Consider the following 18436-nt stretch of genomic DNA (forward strand, 5'->3'; position numbering starts at 1 on the left):
TTAGAAACACTCTCCACTCACCTTTGTTCAGAAATAAAAGGGACAAAAGTGGGGCAATCTCACCTGAAAGTAAGTTAAGGGCTCATTTTCCCTGTCTATTCCAGACCAATTTCACTCTGCAATAACACACCATGGCAGTCACAGTTCAAGGTCATAAACTCAAAGTCCTCTCTGTTGTTGTTTTGCTAATTTACATTCACACCCTTCATCAGCTGGCCATTTCCCACTCTCAGCCCCACCCTTGGCTGTGGGCTAACCTGTAAGAGAACCATGCTCCATGCACTTCTTTAAAACAGTTTCTAATAAATTTATATTAAATTAATATTCTAGTCCAGGTTTTTTTCTCATATCTGGATCACCTGCCTACAAAATCTAAACAGCACTTAGGCTGCTGACACAGCAACACTACTTTGTAGTCCAGTCTCATTATTTCCTTATTTCCTGTTGTCTCCTCATCCATCCAGCAGCCTCAACACAAGAAAAAAGATGACTCTTTTTATTGCAGACTATTAAATACTGATTTGTTCAATGTAGTCAAATCATCAATGAAACATCCAACTGTTTTAAATGTCAAATGTTTTAACAAATTAACTGAATGCTTCCTTCACACACATTTTTGCATGTAATGTAACTTCTGTCTAAACATTATCTTGGATATCAGTGAAATAATGAGTATGGGGTAATATTTACAGGGTTTCAAATATATAAATATCTCTAATCTCAGGACTATCCAGTAAGACCTACAGACACTGTTCCATTACACCTTATCACTTCAAGTGCCTAAAATACAAATGTCAGTTTGATTTCTCAGTGGTTATTTTTAAAAAATTAACCATAATACACAGGTTTTCAGAAAAAGTCTTTAAAAAAAACCCATGCTAATTATCACTATAAAAATAAGCTTTTGTGATGATGCACTCCCCCCCAAAAAAGTCTAAAACATCTGTTTTATGGAACTACTAATTACTGTTAGGTGGGAAAGAGGATAGTTACAGAGTTCAGTAGGAAAAGAACTCTCATGGAAGCAGTGGAACAAGAAGGAAAACTCAAGCCAGCATCTGACATTTTCTTCTTCTCTGCAACTGATTTAGGAGTCTCTGAGGAAAAGCTCAGCTCAATATATATGTTTTTTTCTTCCCTCAATATAAAAATTGCTCCAGCTCAAAACACTGATTTCATGGGAGTCTATCCAAAAAATCAGCATCATCACAGTAGGTCCCTAAGACACAGGTCAGTAGAAATTCTGAATCATATCTAAGTGCTGTTGTAGTTCCTCCTTAAAAATAGCTGCAAACAACAGGTTGCTATACAAAAGGATATTTTATGAGAGGCAAAGTTTCAGATCAGTCAAAAGAGTATTTGAAAAGGATGCAGCTAAATTCTTAAAAGCTCTCCAACATTAGCTTTATTTCAAACACGCACAAAGTTCAATGTCAGCGCTGTCTAGCCAATAAATCAAATTGGTAGACGAGACTTGTTTGGACTAGCAATGAAAAGTTAGAAGGGATTCTCCAAGAAAGCCACAAAGCAGCTCATTTAAGGTCAATTTAACGGTATTATTCTGTTTTTCTTCCAGCCCCGACATAAGATTTCAGTACCTCAAAGGAAATTGTAAGAGTATCTATTTGCATTCCCCCAAGGTGATTGGCAGTTCACCACCAATTAGTTCAAAATTACACTGTTACTAGTGTGCAATAAAAACAACACCTTTCATCTTTCTTACATAGGTAAGGATACCTTCAGAGCCAATAACTTTGATCAAGTAAGTATTTTTGATCCTACCCCACCCGTCTCTTTGGATTCAGGAAAACTAATAGCTGAAGGCAACTTTTTTCTTTTAATATAAAAAAGTCCCAGCTTTATTCTTCAACTGTAGGAGTGATGTGGGTACTGAAATATAATACACTGGAAACAAACATTTTCCCAAAGCCCAGTATCTCTTCAATAGATAAAAATACTAGGGTAGATAACACAAACTTTCCCCTCCCTCCTCCTCTGATTTTCAGTTAGACACTGCAGACACCTGAGGAGGAAGAAAATTAGTTCCCACAAAGAAGATCTACAGTTTCACAGATAGATTTATTTTCAAATATGAAAAGCTTTACAATCATCAAGTATCACTTAAGCCTCTGCTCTGGTCCTCTTCATTTTAATAAAAATTCAACTCTTTAGTTATACATATAAATAAAGTGTATATTTCAGAGCACTTTACTGCAAACCTGCCCAGCAGGGTTACTTAAGCACCATGGATTTCCACCACCAACACTGTGGAAGAGTTGTAACAGCCACAGCACAGGAAGTGAGTAGCTCAATCTATCTGCTGTGGTACAGCAACAAAAAGACAATCTGTGTGCTCAAACACAGACTATGGCCTCTAACATCACAGACAGTGGCTGATGTAATTAGCACCACCCCCATTTATACATACTTTATAAAATGCAACAAACACAGTAAACATGACTTTCATAGCTCTGGGAAGGACTATGTCAATGTTTCTGGCATAATTTGTATGTATTAGAAGGACTTCTGGAAGAGAAGATGAAGGTTTCCATGCTTGCCATAAAGAGAACCATGCTTAAATTTACTAAAAAAATCACAAAAATCCTTCAGAGTATCTTCTTGCACACATAACATTCTGCCCCAACTACATGCTGTACACAAGTTTAGACTTTAATTTACTTTTCAGCTTAAATCCACTAGTTTTTCTGCATACCAACCTAGGGGTTTTCAAGCATTCCTTTAGATGGGGGTGTCCATGCCATTCCCACAGCACTGGAAACAGAGGGAATTCAGTTCCCCTCCTGTCTCAGGATATTTAAGTGCCATGTCTTTCACAGTCCAAGAGTAGGCTGCTGAGTGCTCCATGGATTATGGGTGGGCTGCAGTTCCACTTTTCACTGAATACCAAGCCATGTGCTGAAAGCAAATCCAGTCTCTTGGCTGGTGCTAGGGGAGCTCCCAGCACACACCCTAAATCCATATCCAGTTAGTAGACACCTACAAACAGCCCAGGTCCACTCCACAAGTGATATTAAACTGCAATATAAGCAGCTGTTGAGAGACTTCTGCAAGAAGAGTAGCCAAGCATCACCCAAATAATCACATTCCCCATCTGAACAGCAGACCCCTCTGTGCACTACTCCCAACAGATTTCTGAATAACTATTGAGTCATTGCTGTGTTGTACACAAGCAGAATCACCATGACAACATAAAATATTCAGTAACAAATATTTTACAGTTCCCAGCTAACATCAAAAACACAGAATGATTATCATTACCCCATCACAGCTTCAAAGACACTCACTGCATGCACCCTTTTGTGTGCCTGTGTGTGAATGCACATACATACATGTGTCACTATAAACACCTGAAATGGTGAATGTTACTTTTAAACTGAAGTGATGGCTGATTTCAGCACAAGGAAGTCATTACTCCTCCACAAATTTTAAGCACTGGAATAAAGATGACCACCATAATCTCTGCTCTCAAAGGTACTTCCCCTGACCAAGCAAATTCTACAGGAAACTTAGTGAGACCTCAGAGAAGGAAAGATTGGGATATATGACAGAAGACTGAAAAATAGGAGAGAAAAACCAGGAAATTTAAAAAATTAAGTCTAAAATAAGTCATCATGACACAAATTGTTGTGCTGTCTTACATGAAAATTCCTTGGTTTTCTGCAGTAATTGTATAAATTACATATGGATGGCCTATCCATGCAGTTAAAAGCAAGTCAGAGATTTGTACAACATGATTTCCAGGTTTATAGAACCAATTTATTTTCCATAATTGGTGTCTGCCATGTTGCAACACTCCTTTCTATTCCAAGTCAAAACTTAATACTGTTTTTTAAATCCTTCACAACAGAAACACCTTATCAAGAAATGAAAAATCGTAATACTAAATACAGTAAGTCTAAAAACATTTTCATAATTATTAATTTTCATTGTTTATTAAGGGAATATTTTAAATTATTAAATTCACAAGATAACTCCTAGAATATAAAAGAGTGCTCTGATTTTTAATGGATTACTACCCAAGATTTTAAATAACAATCAACCTAAACAAAAAAAATCCTCAAATTAGAAATAAAACTCATATTGCAGGAAATCGAGCCTCTTGCTAATGTAAGTTCATTGTACTTCAAAGGAGGCTGAAATGGAGTCATTTACCATTAAATGAAAATTTAAATTTTTTTAATTTATTTTGCAGTAAGGGTGGTGGGTCTGGACAACTACACAATTGCTCTCTCAGGCTCAGAACATTCCCACATTAGAGAGCTGACAAACAATTCTAAAACAAAACCAAAGCAAACCACACATGCACAAGAGCCAATCTTGGAAAACCTGGTGAGGAAATGTACACCTGTAACATTTGTTACGGGCTAAGATGCTGAAATTTTCTGTTTTGAGAGAAGAGGCTGCACAACAGTGAGACCAACAGTCTGACCAGAACCACCCTACTCTAAATACTGTATGTGAAGCAGTTCCATTACAGCTACAGCATACATACCATTAAGCTTCCTCTGAATTGCTTCTTCCTCTAAAGTGATGATATACATCTGCTCATCTAGGTCTTCCAGGATCTGTATTTGGAAACAGAAACATGAACTGAGTATCAGAGACACTTGTTTTCCTGACTTCACTTACATAATCAGGTTCCTATAACCTGTACTTTAAATATACAGTCTACACCTTTACAATAGTGACACAAGTAAGAACTTCACTGAAGATTATTCAATTCTGTTAGACAGTTGTATCCTTACTTTAAGCAAAGTTATTGTTAAGGTTTTATTATAAGTTACGGCTTTCATGTTCAGTTTTAATCTAAAGAACAGAACAGTATGTCTGACCTACATTCAAACCATATGATTCACACTTGATTTAAACAAAAATAACTAAAGATTTTGAAAAACTGTATTAAAAGCAACTTTTTACATAAGCCAGTATTTCATGCAAATATAAATTGCTATTGGAATTAAAACCAAATAAATTAAGTCTGGCTACCTCAGCTATCAGATCCTTTGAGACTAAAGATTCTTTATATTTCCAGGGTTGAACTGATTAATGAAAAGGAATGCAAGATCTAAGTGCACCCAAATTTTAGTAAACACAAACTAGGATATGTGACACTCAAGACACTAAAGCATTTGTACATGGTACAAACTTCTCCCTTCCCTCACAGCATTCAGAACATGAACCAAAGAGTATCTGGGTGTAACAAGCTCTTAAAGATGATAACTATCCACATTTCACCCATCCACATGTACCCCCCGGTACCCTTCTTGTTATCCAGACTTTGCTCTTGTATTCTTTGCTCCTGAACTCAGAACATGCCCACACTTTTCATGCACTAGTAAAACACAGCAGGAAATACTGGTAATAAATAATACTAGTAGCACTGACATAAACTGAAAAATCAAAGGAAGTCTGTACTATTTTATAAAAAGCTTAAGAAAAGCCAGGCTTTGGTGCTATATGAAAAACATTAAATGAGTACATAAAGAATGGTTATAGAAACTCTGGTGAACTGAAGAGTTCTGTAGAAGTGTAAGGACTCTAGAAGAAAGTACCCAAATATCATTCTACCTTCTCACAGGTAGCACAGGACAGAACTGTGTAGCACTTACTGTCGGCTTCACCAGCAACTGACCCATTACTGTAAACATCCGCGAGAGCCCCACTGGCGTGCACACTGCAGGGGAAGGAAGAGCATGCAAAAGTCATTTGTAAGTCAAAGACCAGTTTTTTATTGTGCTATTCCACATATAAACATTTTTTGGTTTTGGAAAGAACTGCAAGAGCTTAAAGCTTCAATATGAACTTTTAAGCACATTGCAATCACACAAATTTTGAACAAGACAAGCATCTCTCCCCTCCAAGAGCTTAACTGGGACTCTTTCTTATTTTGTCAACAAGGAACACCATATAATTAGAGACCTTAAACTTGCTCAATTAATTATTTATTCAAAGTACGTGGTTCCAGAGGCTATGTCTTCACTAGTAAATTCAGCAGTGCCAGGATGCATTCCTGGGCTTTAAGACTGGATTGCCTACATCAGTAAATTGTTAGAACTACTCCTAGCATGATTTGCCCTGGGCCAGTTAACACTTTTCCAAACGATTCTCAGTGCAGTTTTGGAGTTCAGGCAGCCCAGGGACCATGACCATGAGCCAAAGCTCCACAGACACCTGACAACTGCAATACCCTGGATGGAGTGACACTGGTTGGGCACAGCACTGGAGAACATCTTGGGCACATTTCATCTTTTAGCTGCAAAGCCAAGAGATCCTGAAGCTGGTTTACTCTGAACATTATCCTTCAACTTCTATTGATAGTAGGTTCAGCTACCAGACTTTACAACAACAGGCCCTTTCTGATCCTAGTCTGTGATGGCATCAGGAATGATGCATGTATGCTTCTAGGAAGAAAGGTTCAACCATGATAATAGAAAATTATTAGTAGAAAATAACAGTTTAGGGAAAACAGCCTTCAAATACTGAAATATGTCAGAGATGAAGGAATTTATAACAATATGGATATAGTTTCAATTATAATAAAACACTGTTGCCAAAAATAGGAGACAAGATTTAATTGTGAGTATTGCATTTATTTTTATTAACTGGTGCTTTACTGTAGCTACTGCATATTACAGGAAAATACAAGAGTATTCAAAAATCTAACTTAAGCTAGTCTGCTTTTACTCCAGGAGAATCCTGCAGGAAAAAGAGAAAAGAAAAATGAAGTGATGCTCCAAATCACCACTGCAATAGGTTTGACTCAAACATTGCTTCAGCAATTAAACCAGCTAATGATGTAAAGCTCTACCCCAGCAGCAGCCCCACTGCTGTATACTGCCCTTTCAGCTACACAGATCTAACAGCTTGGAGGGCCTTCACCACAGTGATTTGCTTAAGTCACATTTCCAAAACCTGGCATTTAGTCTCAATAATTTCAGTGAACTGGTTTACAACAGCCCCAGAACTGAGGCTGAGTTTTCAGCTCTGCTGAAGCAAACTGCAGGGCAGATTTGAAGTTTTGCAAACCAGCTTCCCATTAAAGTGTTCAGCACCTCTGTGAAGGCCACCCTGGAACAGCCTGCAGGAGATGCTGAGGAGCACATTGTTTAATCCTCTCACCTTCCTCCAAAGTGGATTTGAGAATCTGCACACACAGAGAACTCACCAAGGTCTCTCTCACAGATCTGTTTAAAGGATATCACAAATTATCATTCCCCACCCTTTCTCCACAGTGACAGCCCCATGTAAGCTTTGAACCTGTCAAGCTTGGAGAAGAGATGAAACCATAGTCAGCTAGAAAAGAGATGTTCTGTCCCTCACAGAAATTTTCCAGAAATTACTCATGGAGGGGGCTGAGATTATAAGTGGGATTTGGAGCCTTCCATCATGTTTCTTATTCCCCAATCATGGATGACTGAACTCTGGTTAGGAGCAGTCAGTGTGAGATTGGGTTTTTACTGCATTTGTTTCAAATGCAATTGTGTAACAGACCTGCAGACTGGCCAGAGACCAGCTGGGTGATTATGAAAGCTGCCTGCACTGTCTTCCAACTCCTGCCTATACAGCAACATTTTCAAGTACAAAAGGAAGAATGGTAGTTTACTGAATATAGGACAAAATGTTCCAAAATAATTTTCTCACCATACTACTGGCCTCCTGCAGACATTTCATTTAAAAATTGTGCTTTTCTTTGCAGAATAGCATCCCTCTTTTTCAACTACCTGCTTTAACAAGTTAGAAGTCAAATTTGTTTTGGGTGAGGTGTAAAGTTTCTCCAAAGTTGAAAAGATAAGGTACCATTTATTTAAACTTCAGAACCCAAACCTAAAATTCACACCTAAATTTAAATTTAATCAGAAAAAGAAAATTCCACTCAACTTCCACAATCAAAAAGTTTCCTTTAACCATTAAATAAAATGAAACACAATATGCAAAAAAGTGTCATTCATCTCTTGAAATAATGAGGAAAATACTTACACAGAAGTAACAAGCATCCCATCAGTGATATACAGGAATATAAATAAGGGAGGTAGAATTCCCAGAGGTCTGTAAAGAAAATATTGAGCACAGCTTTAGCTTATTACCAAGAGGCTACTTATGTCACAGAATTTAACATCACAATGACTGAATTAAGACACCTTCCCAACCTGTGCAATATTCACAAAGCACGCACTAGAAATACATTTAATGGGAAACCTGCATTTCTGGATTTCCAATGAAACTGAGTGAAGGTTCTTTGGCATTCCATACCATATAAAGACTCCATACTGGCAGCATCATTGTCTATGAGTGCTGAAGCCACCCATACGATTCCAAGGATAAGCAGTGCAAGAAGAACGAGCATTACAAGGGTTTCCAAAATCCGTGCTCTGATGCCCTGTGGGCAGAATAGGGAGGAAAAGAACACAGCCAAGAAATTTGATTCGGGTATTTTGAAACGTTTTTAAAATTACAAATAAATAGCAGATGCTTCTTCCTAAGTATATACTCACATTTTATTCATATAGACAAAAGCATAACATGTAATGCACATTTAAAAGGTAGTGCATAAAAAAGGAAGTACTTATGGCTTTATAGTGCCCAGATTGCATTTTTCTCCTTAAACCCATAGAAAAACGTTTTAAATTGCATACGCCTTACAGTTCTCATTAATCTCATTATTCCATAAAGTACTCTTTATACCACATGATTTTGGTTCGAGCATTTTTAAAAGATGGATTACTTTTCTAATACTTTCAGCAAAGAAAGTGGATTAGCAAATTTTTATCTATGATTCCAATCAAGGGAATGGAAAGCCAATTATGGCAAATAGCCAAATGGGCCGGCAAGCATTAAAACCCCGGGCAGGTACAATGCAGCAATTGCCTTGACAGCAGCCGGCAGTCTGCGGAGCCCTCCAGCGCCCGGCTGCAGAACTGCTGCTCTGCTGGGGCACAGCTCCGCCCTGCCCCGCATCCATCACACTGATACTCAAATAAACACTGCACTTGTTCTTTGTCGGTCAGAATGCATCTCCACTAGTGAGTGCAACTCCTTTCTCACACAGGTTCGCCCCAGTTTGGGGATATTTCATTGCAAAGGCTACTTGATAGTAAAAAGCAGAAAAATTGTTTTATTGATTATTTTTTCTATCACATCTTCCCTCACTGCTTAACTAGGGGATTACTTAAGGGTAATCTTTATATGACATTAACCCTGAAAATTATGTTCTCTACACTATCACTGCATCCAGCCATGAACGAGGACCCCAGGCATCCTAACCATGAGCACTGATCTCTTGTAACACATCAGTTCCTCTCCTCCACCAGTCCTCTGCAGAACAGTAAGATTACCACTGACAACTCACTCCATTCTGCTCAGGGCAGAGAAATTTTTATATTGCACAGCACATAGAGACTAGGATTCACACTCACTTAAATACAGTGAAATAATAATACTTTTAAGAACTTTGTTGAAGTGATAGAGATATTCTGTCATAGACACTAATGAATACTTGGTAATGATCCAGGATAAAAAAGAAATTAAGACACTTAAAGCACATAGGTAAATACTTAATCTCAATTAGGCACCCATAAGACTGTGCCCTATGAAAACATTAATGTTCCAGGCACATTAGTTCATACTTACATACATTAGAGTACCTGCCAAATAGCTGCTATTTGAAAGGAATGAAAGGTACAGAACTTTCTCCCCCTGCACACAAAGAAAACCTCTGGAGAATCAGAGAATGATTTGAGGTTGGCAAGGACCTCCAGAGGTCACCTGGTCCACTCCTGCTCAAGCAGGGACACCTGAGCTGGTTGCCCAGGAATCTTTTGAGTACCTCCAAGTTTGGAGACTGCAAAACCTCTCTGGACAACCTCTGGCTTCATTTTCACTAAGACAAGCTGCCCCCTGGAGTACTTCTATTTTAAGGCAGTCAAATTTTCATTCTACATTTACTTTTCGCTGGCCAAATAATGCTGGGATCCTGATTAAGTTAAAGGAGAAAAAAAAAAATTAAGCTTGACATTATAAAATTAAGTGAACAATTGAAATGTTTATTAAGGTGGTGGGCTTCCATACACTCACTGCTATACACTAAGAATATTGCTATGACTTCAGGTTACATTTCTGTGCATGAGGAGAAAGGGGTGGGAAAGAAATATGGGAAGTAGGAAGAGCTGGAAAAATATATTCCATTTAAAAAACCCTTGTCTAACACAAAGCCTATGATTAGAAAGACTGTTTGCCACTCAAAGATCAGAAAATTTGAATCTGTAACCAGGATATATTTTCATCAATGGAAACAAATTAAGCAATATGAAGCATGGTTGGTTGGTGAAACACTCCCTGAACATATCAGAAAAAATAAATAATGAAATGAACAGAGAGAAGGGGCTCAGAAAGCACCCTCGCTTCTGTACACTCTGGGGTTATTCCTGCTCCCTGGGGACATGCAGAGAAAAGAGAAGGCTGTGTACACCAAGAAGGAGAAGGAGATGAACTGGAACACAAAGAAGAAAATAATAAAACTAATGCAAGTTATAAGAAAGGTGGAAGTGTTGAAAAGAGTCTGATCTTTGGTCTTCAATTCATACATAAATTTCCCTGCATGTCAGCAAAGGAGAGGGACATGTTCCCAGAATGGACTCAGGATGAGTGTTTAGGAGCATGAACACCTGCCAGTTTGAAGGAAGGTGGCACTTCTCTTTCTCAAAAGTGATTTTGGTTTTTGTAACTCTCCATTTAAAGTCTTTTTCCGTGAAGATTTCTAGAATAAAACTGTGATTGCACTACAAGCCCATAGCAACATCTCTGGTAACTGCTGAACAGGAAAACAAAGCACGCTCAACACCTTACAAATTATTCCAGTTGAGTTTCAGATGATCCATAAAGCAAAAGTCACTCCTGAAAGTCAATGCCCTGTGTGGTTCCCTACTGTCCCTAAGCAGAAGTCTGACATCCTACAGACTCACACATTAAAAAAAACTCTTGTGGAAAATGAAAAAAAAACTATGATAAACAAAAAACTTTTGGAAGTAAAATACTATAATCTAACAGAAACTGTAATTTAACTGTTTATCAAGGAAATTGGAGGAGAGAACTGACAGATTATATCCTCAAACCCCCCACCTTTTTTTTTAACATCAAAGTTTCACAGCTTACGAGTCCACAGCTCACCCACACTTTCACTCATGGCATATTCTCAAAATCCACCTAGTTCTTTAACATGAGCACTTAACCAAGTGAAGCATTTTATTAAAGGAAAGATACTTAACACATCAATCCCAGCAGACTGCAACTTGCCAGAAGCCCAGTAATATCCATCATCTTTTCTCTGCACTAATGGGGGAGTGGGAAAAAAACAGCATTTGAAGCTCTCAAGGTTTGCCTACAAATAAAAGCTGTCCACATTCTAAGGCTCTTGTGGTTTGTACAGCCTTAGAGATATCTGACTCTCAGATTTCTAATTCTTTAAAATTCAATTGTCAAGACATTCTGAAGTTTTTAAAGCTTAATCCTGAGCTACTTATGCTGCCTGGAGCACCAGGCCTAAGGGTTCATGTTTCCAGAAAAGCCTAATTTTAGCAGGAAAGGTTTTAATTATTTTAGAAGTGTTCTGACAAATTTTTAATTGCTACTCTGGAAGGCATCATCAAAATCTTACCACGTTTCTTTTCTATTATGATTAACACAGATAAGTCATCCCAGATGACAAATAGCCAAAAGATATTAAAAAAACAGCACATGGCCAAAAAAGGTAATTCTTCATCTGAAAAACCCAATGAAGTACAAATGGCAACAAAAGTCCTGAAGGAATAACAGATGTCATACAAGCAACTCAGCATAATTACCAAGGAAACCACCTCTCTCTCCCCTGCAGTACATTTGTGTTGAGGGATGACTATTATTCCACTTACAACACATTAAGACTTTTCCTGCTATGTGTATTCACACATAACACCTAGAGACTGCTTGTACTTTGGAATATAAAGTGTGGTGATAGATCCTTACAGCTTTTCAGCAAGGAAAAGGAAAATTTCTTGATGACGGAGACAAAAGTGTTGGGGGTATTTTCCCCCTTCATTTAAAACTCTGTAACTACTTTAATTATACAAATTAACAACACAAAATGCTTTGCCATAATCTGGCACCAATAACAAGTGAAGACCTTGCTCTGCACACTGGCTGTCCACCAGGTTTTAGTATCTCACATAACCAGCAGCTGGCACAGGGATCTCTCCTGACTCACAAGGACAGTGCATAGGCAAGAAACCTCCTGCCAGCTCCTCCCTCCATCAAAAGCTGCATGTAAACTCTGGAAAGTTAAAAAGGAAATCTCTGACAATTGCCATTCTAGCAATGCTAAGACATGCACCACACTCCAGGAAAGACACTGTGGAAGATAACATTATCTTCTGAGCAGAGGCACAGCCCTGGGCCAGAAAAATGCAAGTTGTTATTTTTTGGGAAAGAATTATTAAATAAATGAAAGCAATTGAACCATTTGTTGTCAATTTTTTGCTCCACCAGTTGTGGTGAGAAACACAAATATTTTTCAGAAATTCAAGCATAGTTGTTAATGGTGTCTAATGCTACATGGATTTTAACACACATGTAGATATATTTACCAAGAGTTCTTTTGTTTTAATGCCCATGAATGATTAGAAAACCTTCCAGTCTATTAGCATCTCTTATTGCAAGAGGCAAAACTCCTGGTAAAGTGAAAGAACTACAGACCCATCCTTACCTTAAGAAAAAGCATTTCTTTGTTGGAACATTACCTGGCTATGGAGATTTTAATGAACATATTATTAACTCCTATAAAATGGACATTTTTGGAGCTACGTTGCCAATGTGGGACCTGGAATGTCTTTTATCAATTCTACATTTTAATCTGGTTGCAAATTGTGCAGGAAAAAAAAATAAAACACCCTATTATCAATGAAACAAAAATTACACGTTACACACAAAACCAGGGAGTGCTAAGCAAGTTTCTATGGTGCTGAATATGTGAACACAGTTCTGCTTGGACATCTTGACCTCTTGCAAGGTAGGTAAACATCACTTTTTACACCATGCCCTGACCCATGGGGAAAGCCTGGGAAACATTTCTGCAATCATGGCACATTTAAAGTACACATGACGCCCATTGTTCTCACGTGACAGAAAGGAGTCTTAGTAACCTCAGCATTTGTTCAGTGAGGGGCTGATGGCAACAAACACACATGATAACATCTGCAGGAGAAGAGGAGGCACTAAAAAAGGGAGAAGTACACTGGCTATGAGGTTGGGGATGTTATATATTAACCCCAATTAATTTTTAGCATGTGACACCCCCTCTTTCTCAATTTGTTAGCATTGGTGAAGAGATCAGTGTCAAGCATTTCACCCATTTCTATGGTTTGACATCAGACTTGGAGTAATCCTTGCTGTGACCTATTAAAGACAGTCCACAAACAGGTTTTTAATAAAGAAAGGGGAACAATTTTGCATCAGGCAACATTAAACACATACTACATTTAGCACACTGATATTTAGTCAAGGGGTCATTACCTCATGAGACTACACGAATTAGTAAGGCAAAAACAGATGGTGTAGTTTTAGGAAAACTCAGTTAATTTTAAAAATGTAGCTGCTAATGACTCAGAGCCCTCATGAAGCAAGCTAAGAAAATTTTAATCAAGGAATAATACATTCAGGCATCAGATTCAAGTAAGTAGGGGGGAAAAAAACCAAAAAAAAAATTTCCTTGCCCATACAAGAATCAAATATTTCAGACTATAACCAGCACTGACTGTCTTCTCCCACACCACCTCTTCCCTCATAGAAACTTCACAGCCTAGAAGGATTTTAAGATTAAAATGAGCACTTCTCATCACAAGTATATCTTAAGTTTGTATTTATTTTCCACGCAATACTAACATAAAAAATTCAATCACAAAACATTGCCAGCAACTTTCAGCTGATTTTTCTGTTAGTACCCTTTCGCAAATGTTTTCACAGTTGTTACCATGCTGTCAACGGAGCAAGAGCAGGCAGCCAAAATACTGAACTGTATCAAACTTAACTGGCACACAGGATAAGTAACAAAATCCAGAAAAATTAAAGTTTTACTCAAAAAAACCTAAAATTATTTCTTTGGGTACTGGCTAAAGACATGTAAAAGTAAGTATTAGAGTTATGCCTGCAAAGTTGGAAGTGAAGGACCATAATCCCTCAAGTAGAGCTGAAGAAAAAGATGTCTTAACAGCCTGGTGAGAAGGCCATCTATTCAGGATGGAGTACACCCACTGGAGTGACTCCTCTACCAAAGAAAACTGATCCTTCCTTCTTCAGTGCCCCAGAGGAGCATCCAAACCATAAGGTTATAGCACAGTTCTGGTCCATACCCATGAAACATTCCTGCTGACACCACTGCACACAAATAACTCAGTGAAATAACCCAAGAACCAAGATGGACTCCATGCAGACTTGAGTCCTTGTGGCCAGGATAAAAAAAACCAGTTCTTTCTCACTTTTTTCTTTAGGATCTATTGAATTATCCAATGCAAGATGGACTCCAGTGAGAATACTAAGGTGGGACTCATTTACTGCCTTGCAGTTAAGGCGCTGTTTCAAATACATTGAAATTACACAAGCAAAGATCATACCCATGGCTCTTTCACATTAGGCATCATTCTTGTAAATCTAACATAGAAATAATACATTAGAAGTATTATTCCTTACAAATTTTGTATCAGAATACATAGCAGAATATAGAATACAAACCAATTTCTTAAAATGAGGAAAATCTAGACAGAATAGCAGCCAAAATGCAAGCTCACACTATCTGGAATAAAATAGTTACAGCCTACATCTGTCAGATGCACGCTGTATTGCTGCAGCCCGCCCTAAAAGGGATGGATGCAGATCTGTGGACATCCTACCCAAACCTTCTGGGGAGAAGGGAAATGAGAAATGGAAGGATAATTACAGTAAAATGGTAACTGTCCCAGTGTTAGCCCTTTCCCCCACAAGTTTGCTCTGTTGTTCCATTCACTAGCCGAGCTCTCAGATGATCCACGCCCTCCACCTACCAAATTTCCCAGACTTTCCAATGCCACCTGTAACAACAACATGGGAGCTGTGGGATTTCTCACACTATGAGTCTCCTTCTCATCATTTACTTTTGGATCAGAAAGAATCTTTCCTGCTTGACTGGCCTGATAGGAAGATAAATAGATGTTTTCCAACTTCTTTGTACCTTGGCAGAGCATTAAGATAAGTAACGCTAAGTATAAAGAAAGACTTGGAATTTGTGATTATGTTTCTGGCAGAATGAAACCCTGAAGACAGTTACCAAAAGTAAATGACATGTACAAGCACACAGGTCACTTGTACAGTTCTAAAATAAGTCAAAAAAACAAAAGTAGATCTCCTGAAGTCATGTCTATTACTAACACCCTGATAGGGTGAGTAAGCCCAAGAAGAAAACACTCTTCTAGGAACTGGTCAAAGCACCAGAATGCTGGAATTTCCTATTAATAAAGCTGGGAAACTCCTGAAAAAGCTACCAAACAAACAAAAAAGAGGACAGGGATGAGAGAATGTCTTTGGTTCTCCCTCCTTCATAAATAAAATTGTTATCTGTCTCACCAATTTTCACTACAGATGTGTAAGCTCCTTCCTTGTCAGTTCAGAACAAGTGATTCCTAATATAAAGCAATCCATAATGTGAAGTAATTCTAGCAATACTAAATAAGTGATATAGACTACAGATCTAAATATCACACGGTTATCAGTATCAAAAAGTCACTGCCTTCAGAGAAGGAATGAAAAGTGGTGTCTGCCTAGTAAAGTTACATTTAATATATGAAAACCCATTAGAAAAATCTTTATTGCCTTTCTATGATTAAGACAATTATATTAAACCTTTCCACTACCAACATAAAATTCTATGGCAATTTTAATCTCTGTACATTAAAATTATAATTATAGTAAATCTGTAAAGTATTTTTCAGTTTTATTATAAAGCAACAAAAGCACATAAATAGACCTAAAATAGAGACAAAGTTTTGCTTATTCTGAACTGTCACTATTTAATGCGAATGGAGACTCAAAGACATTGACTAATGTGGAAATATTTAAATATTCAAATCTTAATAAGATATTCCTCATGCATAAACCAACCATTTCTATAAGGCATCCTCCAAATACAACTAAGAGCAAACCAATTTAATGTTTCTGACTATTTATTGAAATAAATCAAACACTCAGATGGGAAGATGCTCAAATTACCTCTTGAAGCCTCTAACTCAGATATGCCAAATTCTTAGGGGCATCTGCCTGTTTCCATTGACTAAGACAGGGGTCTGAATCACAGCCGTTTCAGGGATCTTGCATGTGTGAATACTTCCTTCCCAAAGGATAGCAATTTTTTCCATGAAACATTTCAGTTTTAAATTAAACTGCTACATGAATTTTATTATAAACTGACAAGGAAAAGAAAAAAATACATCTCAGGGTTTTTAGATACACAAATCATCTATCATAAACAGAAGGGTCTAGAGAAGGCATTAATAATGCTCCATCCAAACAAAATTTAAAAGCTGCTTATTTCTGCCTGAAAGTAAGTGTCTTAAGAAGAAAAAATATTTTAGAAGCCAGTGCTTCAGTTCACATTAGTGATAAACTAAGAGATTCAAGCTCAGCATTGGTAGCTGTACTGTCTGTACACTTTACAAGTAGTGTAAGTATTTAACATGTTTAAACATGTTTTAACATTTTTGCTCATGCAGAACTCTGTAAGCTATTCTAAAATTAAAACTGTTAAAAAAAAAAATCTATTTATCCACTGAGAGAGCAGCAGAGGAAAATATTCTCCTCTTATTCCATTTGGAGGCTTCCAGCTATGTGTTAAGGCTCTTAGCAGAAACTGTGGAAATTCTACAAAGCATGTGCATGCTACATACAGCACAAACGTGCAAGTTCAGGGCAATGTAGGCGTGGGGAAAGCACAAAAGTTCAGCAATGCGGCCCATTCCTGGCTGGGGTGAGGTGAAGTAAGTAATGAAATAAGTAATGCTCCAGTGCTGCCTTCCAAAACTGAGTAGTACTACAGATGCCTCTACCTACTCATAATGTGTCACCTAATGCAGTTTCTTACAGCATGCTAGAAAGGTCAGTCAGAAAACCATATTCCAAAATAACACCATTTTCTTTGTGCAGTATTTTTACCCCAATATTACTAACAACACCCAGTTCATCTTGTTACTCTACAAATTTCCATAGCTCAAATACATTAAAACACTGCAAGAACACAAACTAACCTGACACATTTTGATTTTCTATCTAGATTACAGAATTGGTCATAAAAAGTAATTATAACCTCAACTCCATTCACAGCTGCAGAAAGGCTGAACCCCTGCTCACATAACAAAGTGGCAGTGAGGCAGTCAGTGCAGAAAAGCTGTACCAAATAAACTTTACCATCAGCTTATCTCCTGGTAAGTATCTACTTTTTTGTACCTTGCACTGAGGCCTCTTTAAACGAAGTACCATCTAATTTATGGAAGCAACCAACTGACATTTAACTACTTCAATGAAACTGAGCACAGATCACATCTCATCACATCTTGATCCAATGTGTGCAACAACCAAATCCCTTATTTCCCCCTCAGCTGTCCCCAGATACAGAACTGTTACTTATATTCAACAAACCACAGATTTCTTTATGCTAATATAAAAAAGGCAGATTTTTGCATACGATGTCCCAACTGACTTAAGCAAGAAGTCCTATAAAAACCTGATAAAATATTTTATATATCTACAAAACCAAATTCACATTAAGCCATTATTTCTCATCTGGCAAGTTTCTCCCTCCTGGTCACTGATTCTTGAATTTTTTTTAATCTCACTCTCAGTGAAACACAGTATATCCTTAAGCTGATAAATACATGGATGTTATTTACCTGTCCTGCACAGCCTTTGATCCTAAATGTCTAAATAAAGACATTTAGGTCAAAAAATAAAATGTGTTTTGAAGCAAAGATTTTGAAACAAAAAAAGAACAATATAACCAGATTACATCTTTTGACTTACCTGTAGTAATTTTTATGCTCTTACAGTCATTGTGAAAGGACAGCAGATATCGCTGCAAACAGACATTACTTTTACAAAGATAATTTCATTTCACACTAATCTACTGTAGAGTTACAGATTCCAGTCACAGATTCACAAAAGCAGGTTAAACACTCACCAAACACTAATTTGCTAATACACCTGTAAGGTAAGAATTTTTTTTTCCTCTGCAGAAGTGCAAGTGAAGGATTTGGTAGTGTAAAGCTGTAATTTTAACATGTCTCCAGAGTTTAGTGTAACACTTGTCAATGTTACACATTAACAAGTTTTACTAAACCTGCTCATCTTCCCCTTCCAGCCCTTTTATAGG

The 18436-nt window shown here is 37.5% G+C and overlaps 1 protein-coding gene across 1 annotated transcript in view; it reads right to left on the minus strand.

The window, feature by feature from the left end:
• Window positions 1-18436, minus strand: part of LMBR1 (limb development membrane protein 1) — a 61672-nt gene that overhangs the window by 12638 nt on the left and 30598 nt on the right. The window contains exons 6-9 of the mRNA XM_033078700.1: window positions 8272-8398; window positions 7999-8067; window positions 5631-5695; window positions 4514-4586 (exon numbers count right to left, since the gene is read on the minus strand). Coding sequence (XP_032934591.1) covers window positions 4514-4586; window positions 5631-5695; window positions 7999-8067; window positions 8272-8398 — 334 coding nt within the window. The remainder of the gene's footprint in view (window positions 1-4513; window positions 4587-5630; window positions 5696-7998; window positions 8068-8271; window positions 8399-18436) is intronic.

The sequence above is a fragment of the Catharus ustulatus genome, chromosome 1 (assembly GCF_009819885.2).
Source record: "Catharus ustulatus isolate bCatUst1 chromosome 1, bCatUst1.pri.v2, whole genome shotgun sequence".
Classification (NCBI taxonomy): Eukaryota; Metazoa; Chordata; class Aves; order Passeriformes; family Turdidae; genus Catharus; species Catharus ustulatus.